The sequence below is a fragment of the Silene latifolia genome, chromosome 9, assembly GCF_048544455.1.
Source record: "Silene latifolia isolate original U9 population chromosome 9, ASM4854445v1, whole genome shotgun sequence".
In the NCBI taxonomy this organism is placed as follows: domain Eukaryota; kingdom Viridiplantae; phylum Streptophyta; class Magnoliopsida; order Caryophyllales; family Caryophyllaceae; genus Silene; species Silene latifolia.
This window is the reverse complement of record NC_133534.1, coordinates 223,081,736-223,094,619: the sequence shown is the minus strand read 5'-3', so window position 1 is coordinate 223,094,619 and position 12,884 is coordinate 223,081,736. Positions and strand designations below refer to the sequence as shown.

Here is a 12,884-nt window from a genome sequence, read left to right as displayed (position 1 = left end):
GAGGAGGTATACATGGGGTGGGAAAACATGACCGCCAAACACAAAAAAATTCATGACCGGCTAGTAGAGCCTAGACGCCATCCCCTTATTACCACCACTTTTCTTGATGACGACACTTTGGAGACCCTTGGGTTCATGGAAATTGTTAGGCCTATGATGAGGAAGGTTGGACTTGAGTAATACTTGACCGATGATGGTTGGCACGACACTTACTGTTCCTATGCTTATGAATTCATTTCTACGGTATCCGAGGAGATTGTGCCGGAGAGTGGTGAGAAATTTGTGAAATTCCGTTTGAACAAGAAGTGGCATACGGAGACCTATGACACCATTAGGGAAACACTTCATTTTTCCATGCCCCCTTCCGACATTGTTGTGGCCCCGGGTAGACTTGAGTATTTGTGGGAGGAACTAACGGGTACGAGAGTCACAAACAAAGATGACAAAGTTTCTCAAATAACCAATCCCGTCATCCGTTTGTTAGGCCGTTTTCTCACCTCTCTTTTCACTTCCGTGGGTGAACCCACAAAAGTCAACCGAACCGTGAGGTCTTGGATTTATGCCATGTTGCCGGAAGGAGTTGGATGCCCGGATTGGGCTAAGCTCTTCATTGATTCTTGCATCAAACATCGCAACAAGCAAGGGGGTGGAAAAATTAACCAAGGTGGGTTAATATCTTTCTTTGTGGATTACTATGATGGGGGTGTCCCCAACAATCAAAAGGTGAACAAGTGTGGGGGATTTAATGTATACCATAGCATGGCTCTTGAGAAATACAAGATGTTCCACACTCTTAGTACAAGACTCTTGAGAGGGATATGGTTGGGAGCACATGAACAAGGCTACCTAATTCTCCCTAGGCCACCACGCTCCCCACTACCAAGCGGGAACATGGCACGTGATTTCTTTTGCCATCCCGATCCGGAGGCACCCAACTTGTTAGTTCAAAGTCAAAAAGGAAGAGAAGAAGAAAGAAGAGAAGGGGAACATGAGGTTCACCACCTTGAGAGTACTTCCCACCAACCCCTCTTCTCTACTCACACCACCCATCAAGACACCCCTATGTATGAAGCGGGGGGAAGCTCTACCCCGGTTGCCCCTTGGCAACAAACTATGTATGACTACTTCAAAGATACAAGGGAAGTTTTTGCCACTATTAGTGGAAGGGTGGAAGAAAACCGGGCTTGGCAACAACAACAAACGCCAAGGCTTGAGAGTTTAGATCAATGGAGGGTGGCTAGCATGGAGCACCAAAGCTTGAGTGCGGAGGCCGAAAAGGCCCAAATGAAAATGCTTCAAGAGATGGCTAAAAGGCAAGATGAGGCCTATGCTTGGCAACAACAAGCCAAGTACATGGAAGAACAACAAGCCATGTGGAGGGCCCAAAATGCATGGCGAGAGCAAGCAACTCAACAATTCGGGGTGCAAAATGAGAGGCACCACCAATATGTTGAAGACTCCTTTGAAGATGCTCAAGCTCAAGAGGATTCTTTTGGCCTCATCCGTGGCCTTTTCGGCATGCCCCTTCACCAAAATGACCCCCAATTTCACCCAACCATCACCGAGCCACAAGTTGAGGAGGCCTATGAAAGGGCCAAGAGAGTGAGGCAAACAAGAGAAAGAAGGTGGAAGAACCAAGGCACCCATGATCAAGGGGGTGCCTCGGGTTCTCATTCTTGAAGAAAAAGTTTGTGACTCCTCCACATTGAGGACAATGTGGAATGTAATTGTGGGGGAGGATTATGAAGTGTAATATATGTAAACTTCTTGTTGTTTAATGTTAAAAAAAAAAAAAAAAAAAAACAACAACGAAAATCCCGGCTAGGTGAAAACCTACAAGGGTTGGCGCCTAGGCAAGATTGGGAAAGGTGGCTGAGGACGGGATGAAAACCCGAAAGGGCATTCCGGGCAAAATGAAGAAATGAGTTGCGAGCCACCATGAGAGGAAAGGAAAAGCTAAGGTGAAAACCCGAAAGGGCACCTTAGGCAAAATGAGGGATTTTCACCCAAAAAAAAATTGAAAAATTGAAAATGCACCACCAAAAAGATGGAGGGATAAGAAGGGAGTGATAAGGAGGGTCTTGGAAGGAGGCTAGATTAGGATTTAATTTCATTTTGAGTCACAAAACTTGTCCCAAATTGGTGGATTTTTGTTTTGGCTACTTTGGTTGTTGATTTGCATAGGAGTGTGGCCAACCAAGTAGCATGTTCATACTTTGCTTGGAGTGATAAGGGGGTGATATAAGTGGTGTAATAGGATGATTTAGGAGTTGCTTAGGCCACTTTGCTTCCACCTTGGGATAAGGTGAGAGTGGCCACCTCTTGTTGGTGATATAAGAAGGGTGGAGTTGCGTAATGAGTCGGAGTTGGTGGTATGTCGTGTCTTTGTAAGAGGGAGTAATAAGAAGGGGGAGTGAGAGAAGAGAGTGTGTAAAACTTTGAGTCTAGATTTTTCGTTTCAATTGGTGGATTGTTTAAGAGGGAGTTATAAGAAGGTTGTAGTGAGGGAAGAGTGGTCAATTACACCTACACTAGTTCTTGGACTTCGGCAATTGCTTGTTTCGGGTTTTCCTCGGGACGAGTAAAAGTCTAAGTGTGGGGGTATTTGATAGCGTCAAATAGAGTCGAGTCAATTAAGTGTTGTTAGGTAATCTAAGTGGCCAAATGGAGTGGTTTGTCATTGAAATAAGAAAGTTTTGGTTTGATTGCTTGCTTGAGTTGGCTATGATTTATAGGATACAAAGGCGCAAAGTCAACTTAAAAAGTCAACCAAGGTCAAAGCCGAGCGGTCAACAACTCAAGGTCGAGACAAGCTTCCAAAGTCCCGACCCAAGCTCAAAGGAACGGGATAGATTCATCGTTTAGAACCCTTTACCAACGGAACCAAGACAAAGGGGGATCAAGGTGATGACAAGCAAATGAGGAAAAATCATCAGGCCCCAACCGCAGCCTGCGGTCCACACCGGAGCATGCGGTTCCCGCCGGAGCCTGCGGTCCAGGCCGGAGCCTGCGGTTTGGTCTGTCTCGCGAAATTTAAGAACTGTGTTTTGTGGAAGTTGAAGGCCCATCTCGGTCTTTAACCTAGAAAGGTGTGCAGCCATATATATACCCCATGTTTTGAACTCTCCTATTATCATCTAATCTCCTAATTATTGGCAAATCACAAAAGACTTGTATGAGAAGAATATTTAGTATTTGGGTAAAAGTTGTAAGCTTTTATTGGATTTTCATGTCAATCTTTCCACAACTCTTGGATTCATCCATGGTTATGGAAGGCTAGACCTTTTTCTTGGTGTAATTTGGTGAGACACTACTCTCCTTAAGTTTGTAAGAACCTCTTAATCTTTCCTCAATAATTATTACATGTTTCCTTGATTTCATTGTTTATGTTGGATGTTACTATGTTAGGAGTCATGAATCTTGCATGTTAATCATCTTACTATTGCAATCCTTGTAGCAAGCTTGCATCTTTATGAAGTTGGATTAAAGTTTGTATCTTTGTGAGTGGAACTTGTATGTTGCTCCTTGGGATAGTTGGATTAAGCCTCCTAAAGGATTAATCTTGGTACTTTTGTTTGGCTTTTGTTCTTAATGCTCTTTTATGCAAACCTTGTTGTGGTTTTCAATTGGGTGACCATATTAGTAGGACCAACTACTCTAGCTTAGGAGTAAGTAGTCATTATCTTACATTAGTAGTTGAGTAATTGCTGAGGGAAGGAAAAGAGAGGATCTTTATGCTTAGGAAGTAGTTGTTGAGCCTTGTTACACCAAGTCCTCTTTAATATTGAATTTTCTTACTCACCAAGTGTTTGTCATATTGCTTGTTAGAAAAAGATTGCAATTTTACTTTGTTTTCATGTTACCAATCAACTCAAAACCCCCCCTTTATCTACGTTCATCTATTGTTTGTCATTGTTGATAACCATTGTTTGTTTATACACTTGTCATTAGTATTCAATAGTTTACAATTCAAGTAATTAGCTTAAAAGACCTTCTCTTGGGATCGACCCTTACTTGCACTATATTGCTTTATCAATTGGAGTAATCTAGAGTATATATAGTTTGGTTTATAAATTGTTAATTTGGTAGCTTAATTCTAGTATTTAGCGACCTAGTATTTGGCTTGCCAAGTGTTTTCTTTTTTTTTTTCACAAAAAGCGTGAGAATACCTGTTTACTGATTTCAGCCAAAAGAAACTAGTAAAATCAATGGATATGCAATAGGTCTTGGTATAGACGGATGAGACGATCAGACGGGTAAAGACCTCTAATAAAATGGGTAGGGGGGACAAGGTGGAGGCACCCCCATGTGCTTCCCACTTTATGGCAAATGAGTATTTTGTGAGGGGAAATGGTATCCGTCTATACGTATAGACAGATAATGTCCATCTATAATGAAAATTTGTGATGGATATGAGGTGATACTCATGGTACGAGTTCAAAACTAGTCAGCATTAATATTCTCATTGTTTATTTGTGACTACTTTTACCCTTCGTCAAACAGAACAAGATCAATCTAGAGAGATTAACAAATTTAAGTACATTCAGAAGTCGATTTAACATCACATTATCACAAACAACAACTAAGCTCACACATTAGACATGAGCTAAATATAATGATACATCTACATTTGATATAATAATGGTAATAACAAGAAAGCTTATATGGGAAAATAAATGATCAGGAATTCAATTTGACAAGTCTTTGATCGGATGAATAGTTTATACTCGCTTCATATTATTTCAACATGTATGTATAATCTTATTTTTGCAAACGACCATTATTGCTTTCTATATATCAGTAGTAAAGTTATAACTCCTGCCTTTTTTGGTCCAAGTAGTAGTACCACCTCTGGAACTTGAGCACAGCCCACACCAAATGCCTTAACCGAAGCTCCGGCCACAACACTGCTGGACAATACAATAGGCAGCTTTGTGTCTGCCAAAGAAGAAAATTACTCAGCCGAGTTGCACCCGAACTCCTGATCACTATATCAGGCTCCGGTGCTATTGACATATACAAATTATTCTTTATCTCTCTCATCTTTATAATACCAACCTCATTTTCATCTTCCTTCTCACTTGAATCATCATATTCTTCACTTCTTTCACCGGAGAACAACGCTTTTTTTTCACCATTTTCAGTTATTTCGCTGACAAAATGATTTTTACTGTGATGAAAATTGAAGGTCTTTTCCACAGAACGAACGATTTCATCTGTGGAACTATAGGCTACACATATTAGTAAAAAAGTCGTGGTATTCATGGATGTTGCTTCCATTGCCCTCTTTGCTGCTACCCTAAGCGACTCACTTAACAAACCTAAGTTACCCACAAAAATGACTCTAATACCATACTTAGTGATCATTCCTTCATACTCGAGAAAACCCTCGACTTTCTCTTGCATTAACTCCATTAAGCACTTAACTTCCTCGGGATGTCTCTTGAAATTGTCGATTGCAAAGCTATAGATTGTGATGTACCTTATCCCTAGCTCATAGCACTGCTTAAGCATAAACATGAGAGCTAAGAATCCTGCCCTATAACCATCCCTTTCATCTAAATTCTTCTTCTTAGCAAATCTCCGGTTCCCATCCATTATGAATGCAATGTGATTTGGGAGAGGGCCAACAGAAAGAATCCGAAACATCCATTTCACAAGAAAGTTATACATTCTCCAAAACAAAGCGTTATTTGTCGAACTCTTGAGCGTTATTTGTACATATATATACAACTCCATCTCTTGCAGATAAATAAAGAGGAGCACTAAAAGCATGCACCAAGGAAACTGAATAATAGCAGGCAATTAAGGTCATATGATTCTGCTGAGACAACAAACACAGCAGAAATAATGGTTTTAAGTTAAGTATTAGTATATGAAAAAGGTCATATTTTCCTACTTGCTAACAAAATCAGTTGACAATAATAAAATTACAGTAACTAAGCGGGTGGGTATCGTCGAGCAACTAATGTCCTATTTGTTTCTTTAAAAAATTATTAGAAAAGTTGTGCTTTTTTTGGTCAGATAATCAAGATCATAAATATAATAGCACAGCAACAAGGTAGGAGAAATTGTGATTTAGTTTGTTACAGTGATAAATTTGTGTTCTAAAACAAATCATGGACTTTAAAATTGGTTCGTAGTTACACTAATTCTCATTTCAGATGGACCATTCCGTCTAAAGGGGTTTCAGATGTGACCATTTTTATGGTAAAATGTGATCATTTAATGACAAAATGTTGTAACTAGTGTTTGTTGTTCAGGTAACTTTTTGTTAAAAAAAAAATGGTCACATATGACCCATCTAAAGCCTTCAGATGAAAATGACCGTATGAAGTGAGACCTTTGTTATAGCTGGTCAATGATGAGTGACAATCTAAAGTTTACTCTCTCACAAAATGGCAACTGCATAGATTGAATCATTTTTTTTTTTTTGGTACAGATAGATTGAATCATTGGAATGCCTAAAAATGACAGGTGAATAAACTGTCAATACGAAAAAGTAGATTAGAACAAGTAATTTAGGTACTCATAGTATATACTCCCTCCATTCAACAATTATCACCCCACTTCAATATAATATCTCTCACATATAATGGAGAAATGGGGTAATAATTGTTGAATGGGTGAGTAATAATATAAAAACTACAAGACTTGGGGAGATTGTTTTAGAGAGTTAAAAGCCTTTAGCAAATGATATTATGTCATGTTTTGAGTGGTCGATCTATTGTAGAGTACTCAAAACTTTTAAGTTGCTTGGAATATTACTCTAACTCCGTGGTAAGGGAGAAACAATGAAAATGTGGTGCAAACAAAAGCATATCTTCGTCCACATTATTGACATAGTGACTTCTTGATGCACCTTCGTAAACCCGCAAGACCACCTGAAGGCAGTCGGAAAGTACACAAACTTGTGCATAGGCGCATAGCTAAAGTGTCAGGGTCCATTTCACCACTTCTCAGATCCCTACTGATTCAGCTTGGATTGAAGATTGATACTACTATATAGCCCTACAGTTCTCAAAGCTGCGTCTACCTTAATTCTTATAAATGAGTGAAGGTCTGCCTTTTTACAAAAAATTAAATAAAATAAATGACCATCTGCCTAGAATGAAGACCTTATGGCTCTCCATAACAGCAAGAGACGGAGAAAAAAGAATATTTTATCTAGCAGTTTCAATACCCTGAATATCGTTTACAATAAACGTGAGATTACAAATTAACAGTGTTCCCTCATATAAAATTCCCTATTTTAAACATTTCAAACAACATCGCTTCCCCCCAAAATAACCAAAAAAACAGAGGCAGAGAGCTCCAATTAACAGCACAAACTTCCCTTAATAGTTCATTAGATTTTCTCAATGTATATACTCAAACAAAGAGTCTCTTCTAAACATTTATGCAACAAAAAAGAGGAAGAACATCAAAAATACGATCAATACAAAGAATATCTTGATCATCAGCCATCTGTTTGAGGATATACTGTTAAAGTACCTGACCAGCTGGTTTTGCGCACCATCAACATTTGCTAGAGTTTCCTCCATATTCTCATCAATCCTGCTCATGACAGTAGTATTCGGATTATGATGCCATTCAAAGTAAAATGACGCATTTGGAAACAAACGCATAATAAGGTGTATTAGCGGTAGATCGAGCAAACGAATCATTCGGGGCACGTACGGGTCAATTCGAATTTCAGGTCATATTTGGGTTTTTCTTGTGCGGAACAAAACCGGATCATGTTATTTTTCCCGCGTCTAGCGACTCTAGCCATTACACATTAGCTAGGACTCCATAATTCTCTTTTACAAGCTAATATTTGTAAGGTTCGTCAAAGATGTCTCAACAAAGATAAATGTTGCTTGGAGGAGTAGAATACTTATATGACTACAATATGGTCACTAAAGGCCATTAAGGGAGAACTTTTAAGAGTTTGTCCTACCTATTGCATTTTCTCTCCTACTAGAAAAATGAAATATCCGTGAAACATGAAGAGGTTTGTTTCAAAGACGAGGATTCAAATAAAAACCTCTTTGTTAACATAATGAAAGATTAATAAATAATAACCAGGAAAAATCAATTTACCAAGAGAAAATGTCTGGGCCAATGGAAATAAAGTATAATGCAATTTCAATGCGTGACTATAATCTTAATAACCGACAAAAATATGAGCCATGTGCCAATTATGAGTTTTAAGGCAAGTAAATTGAACATTGGAACAACATCATGTCCTACAAGACTACGAAAGACGAAAAAAGGCAGAAAAGAAAGGGGGCAAACAAACCTGATTGCAATCTCTCCCTGTTGAGACACCATGTTTGCCAATTGGGTAAAAATATTACTTAGTTCATGAATTGTAGATTCGACATTTTGAAGGGCTTCAGCTCTACTTTGCATAAAAGTGTCCTGCAGTGGAACCATTTGTTGCTGCTGTTGTCCCTGCTGTTGCAGCAATGGCTGAGACTCTCCATCTGCTTGTTTCCTGAAAATTTATAAAATTAAGTGTCATGGCATGCTGATACCATAAAGTTTTACGTCATGAACTCGATGATTAAATCATGAGCTCAACGCTTAAGTCAATGTCTGAACAAAAATGTAAACTTGCATTTTTATTTCAAACAGCTAGGTAGAACCGTAGAAGTTGATGGTAAAGTGCACTATAAACAACTGCACTCACTAGCTCCCATGGAGAACCGACTCAAAAATCCATCTCTTTAAGAAACAAATAGATTTTATAGAAAGATCTTTAGATTTTCCACTCAAAAATAGATTTACGGAAACTTCATACTATTCTATACTCCCTTAGCTCCAGAAGCACCAGAAAGGGTTTTCATCGATCTACAACAATTTCAGTAAGCGCAACGAAGCGTCCAATATAAGAGACCAGTGACTTCAGGTCTTCAGTTGTCGCCTTGTGTACTTTTACTAGCATCCAGTTTACAGTTGTTTAGGGTCGACTAATGTTAATAATTTTCTCATGCCGTTTATATTGTCATCATTTCCTTTTTGACTCCATCCAAAATAATAAGCCCTTTTCTCTAACTAGTACAGGAAAAAAAACATCTCATTTTATACCTAAATAACTAAGATACTCTACTGGCTAGGGAATGGAAAGGAAATATTGTATCTCTAAGACTCTAACTAAAGGGGTATTAAACTAGTAATTATATTCTACCACTAAATAATAAATATGACCTCTAGTCAAATGGGGGCAATATAAATGGAATTAACAGTCTTTATAGCCCGTACTCAGTAAAAACAGGTTGGTTGGAGTATTAGACATGGGTTAAGAAACAGGAGTCAGAATATGACACAAATTTACGCCCGTGGATTGTCGGTGACAATGTTACTTCTTTGATTTCTAGGCATGCTGGGTGAAAATTAGCTCCCTTGGCCACTTAATGGAGCATATCGGTGCAAACAACAAGAACAAACTTCCTCAATTAGTCTGGAATCCAAACGATTAGTAGCTAATACCCTCAAATTCTCAAAGCAAGCCTGTCATAGCCTACCCATGGAATCATTTCTATGAGAAACAATCATTGTCGTTAGAGGACATGGTTGTCAAATCTTAATGCACAACCACCAAGAGAAGGGCAGATATGTACCTTGGAAATAGTGCGGATGAAGATGATGCACCGTTTACCCATGGAGGAGGAGCAGGGGACTCGCTGGCTGCTGACTTGGTTGCCAATGGACGCTGCCGAACAAAAGGATTTGTGGGTTCCTTTGATGCATTTGCGGAAAATAACTGCCTTCTATTCACATCGACCTTTAAATTCTGCACATACGATTAGAAACATTACATAAGGAAAAAATAAACAAAGGAGAGGAAAATTTTGATCAAAACCCCAGCAATAGTTACGTACAATACCTCAGTTCGCAAAGTAAGAACTTCTTTAAACTCCTTGGTTGCAGTCATTAGGCGATTCTTAAGGTTATCTACAACTGTAGTGGAATGACTAGAGGTGTCAGTAGAGAAGTTTCCACTTTCATTTTGGGTGTTGCATAAAAGCTGCAGATCTACCACGGCTGAATTAAGTGCAGTAATATCCTGCTTGATAACTGCAGTCAGCTCTTGAATTTCAAGAGCTGGATCATCAAAGACAGACCTCCTCTTTGCCACTGCACAGCACAGGTTTATTCATCAAAGAAACGAAAAATACACTTCAAAACAGCACCAAAAGCATCCTTTGCATCATCTTCTACTCCCACTTTCTCAGCAGAGCTACGCACCCCCTATTGGGAGTGCAAGAAAGAAATTGCTAATAGACACTAGCAGTCTAAATAATCTAGGACATTCCAATAATCAGATCAATGTATCAATCCATCTTGATCAAACAGACAAGTATAAAAGAAGTCCCATCATTACGTAACAAAGAGTAAACATATACAGAATTTTTTCACTCCAGAACTCCAGTTCAACTTTCTGACATACTCGTACATAAAAATCTCAGATTGAAACAAAGATAAACAGACCTAATTCGACCACCAATATAAAATGTGGCACCATGTAGAAGAGATTGCCTAAAAGAAAAAACTTCCCTGAAGAGAGGGTATTTCAAACACACAAACTTTGTTTGGAAATTCAATTCTCAGTTTATCAAATTATAGTGTGACCCGAGTTTTTCTCTCTTCTTTTATTCTCTGTGTCCTCACTTTAATCAGCAGCTTTGAAGTTTTGTTTTCATGGTCAACGTCTTATCCTTCATTTACAACAAGTCCAACTAAAACCCGGTATCAAGCATGTTTTATTAACCCTGACATTCAACCAATCATATTTTATATAGGCAACTTCGCTTGCGAAGTCAGATGCTCATCTTTTGTTTTTCCTTGAGCACCTAATATCCATATCACAAACATCAAGCAAAGGGTAGGGTGTGCCTAAATTTGCCTATTTGCTCAAAATGGCAACATCGCAACACGAATCAACGCCCTCCTAACAATCCACACATAAACAGATAAACTATATAGAAGTACTCCCTCCATTCAACTCCACTTTACAACTTTCTTTTATCACGTTTGCCAACGCACCTTTTACACGATAAATATCATTAGCTGCATATTTGCAAAAATTATAGAAGTTAAATATTTTTAATATACTCTTAAAGACGAATCAAATAAGATCACACATGAATATATTTTCACTTATATATCGAGAGAAAATTGAAGTTGAATGTCCGTTTGTGAATAGTGCGCAAAATAGAAAGTTGTAAAGTGGAGTTGAATGGAGGGAGTATACAACTACGGCCAAGCGCCCAAGCAAGGAATAACCAGCAACCTACCTAATAACAACAATTGCTTATGTTGAATCAAAACCACAAATTCACAACCATTTATCAGCATACATTAAATAAAAAACTGACATTTAGCTAATTTGGCAAGGGATAACCAGAAACTTCCATAACCTCTCAACACAAGAATTCACAATCCAATCATGAATCAACTTCCATATGGAAAATGCATAAAAACAGTAAAATACGATAAATAGAGAAATGAAAAACTGACATTTAGCTAATTTGGCAAGCTTCTGAGAAGTCTGATGGATACCCAAGCCGATCTTAGAAGCCCGTTTATTGAACTCAGATTGTATAGCGGATCTAGATCCATTTCCCGGCTGCTGTGAAACACCGCTACTACTGGGCCCATTTTGCGACGATTGTAATGGCGATGGCGAAGACGTCGATGATGATGATGAGGATTTCTTAAGGGTTTCCGCAATGCTATGAAATTCCTGTGTTCGATCTCTGTAAGACGATTGGGAGTTCCTCATAATCGAATTAATTAATTAATTGATTTTGATGAGATCGGAATGTATTCAGTAACCCTAATGGTTAGGATAAATGATTTAAGGGTTGGAGATTAAAAGGATAATGAAATGAAATTTGTTGGAAAGATTGATAGATCTGGAGATGATCACTGTAGAATTGGGGATTTTACAATTACAATAGTGGAGCTCTCCTACAAAGGAGCACCGTTTCAGAATTCAGACTTTGCTCTGCTCCTTAATTAACAACTTCAATTGGTCTCCTCATTTGACGGCTTCTATTTCGATATTGATATTTTGTGAGATAAAATGTAGAAAAAATGGGTTAGTGGAGAAAGGGGACAATGAATAGTGTTGCGAGAGAGAAAAAAAGTGGAGTATCATTGTGAGGTAAAATGGTATCCGTCTTCAAACATGACGGATATGTCATGTCTTCAATGAGAATTTGTGTAACAACTTAGGCACAGTTTTTTTTTGGACTGAAATTGTCTAAATTGAATTGAACTGAATTGAACTTAATGGATCTGAATTGAACTGAACTTAATACACCTGAACTGAACTGAAATAAAAATAAAAGATTATAATAATAATAAAATTAATACCAATAATAATACTCCCTCCATTCAACTCCACTTTACAAGTTTCTTTTATCACGTTTGTCAACGCAGCTTTTACACGATAAATATCATTAGCTGCGTATTTGCAAAAATTATAAAAGTTAGATATTTTTAATCTACTCTTAAAGACGAATCAAATAAGATCCCACATGAATATATTTTCACTTATGTATCGAGAGAAAATTGAAGTTGAATGTCCGCTTGTGAATAGTGCGCAAAATAGAAAGTTGCAAAGTGGAGTTGAATGGAGGGAGTAGTAAATATTATAACAATATTATTCATTGAGTAGGTCTTCTAAGAGACGATCTCTTAATAAGCTTTTGTTCCGGGTGTAATTCCAGGGCAAGTATTGTTACCACCTGTGGCTTGTAGAATGATGTCTTGAGTTGGATCCCTCGTCTCTATCGTTCCTCACGGCCTCTCCTGCAACAATGAACGAACTGAGGGCTTGGCTTTGTGTCAAGCGTACTCACTCCGACGCTCAAGTCAGTAAACTTAGA

The 12,884-nt window shown here is 38.3% G+C and overlaps 2 protein-coding genes across 2 annotated transcripts; both read right to left on the bottom strand.

Moving 5' to 3' along the window:
- Nucleotides 1-4,516: 4,516 nt before the first annotated feature.
- Nucleotides 4,517-5,717, bottom strand: LOC141600449 (dehydrodolichyl diphosphate synthase CPT3-like). The gene has a single exon (XM_074420684.1). The coding sequence runs from the start codon at nucleotides 5,671-5,673 to the stop codon at nucleotides 4,810-4,812; it is 864 nt and encodes a 287-aa protein (XP_074276785.1). The 5' UTR covers nucleotides 5,674-5,717; the 3' UTR covers nucleotides 4,517-4,809.
- Nucleotides 5,718-7,149: 1,432 nt separating this feature from the next.
- Nucleotides 7,150-12,005, bottom strand: LOC141600448 (syntaxin-32-like). The gene is made up of 5 exons (XM_074420683.1): nucleotides 11,509-12,005; nucleotides 9,875-10,125; nucleotides 9,609-9,781; nucleotides 8,285-8,482; nucleotides 7,150-7,557 (listed from the first exon to the last, which is right to left on the bottom strand). The coding sequence occupies exons 1-5, from the start codon at nucleotides 11,771-11,773 to the stop codon at nucleotides 7,398-7,400; spliced, it is 1,047 nt and encodes a 348-aa protein (XP_074276784.1). The 5' UTR covers nucleotides 11,774-12,005; the 3' UTR covers nucleotides 7,150-7,397.
- Nucleotides 12,006-12,884: the final 879 nt, after the last annotated feature.

Bases quoted from the DNA above. Each gene is read 5' to 3' on its own strand.
- LOC141600449 (XM_074420684.1), bottom strand. From the start codon at position 5,673: ATGTATAACTTTCTTGTGAAATGGATGTTTCGGATTCTTTCTGTTGGC.
- LOC141600448 (XM_074420683.1), bottom strand. From the start codon at position 11,773: ATGAGGAACTCCCAATCGTCTTACAGAGATCGAACACAGGAATTTCAT. The intron at 9,782-9,874 runs GTATTGTACGTA...TCGTATGTGCAG, and splicing joins TTCTTACTTTGCGAACTGAG to AATTTAAAGGTCGATGTGAA. The intron at 7,558-8,284 runs GTTTGTTTGCCC...TGTCATGAGCAG, and splicing joins CAGGGAGAGATTGCAATCAG to GATTGATGAGAATATGGAGG.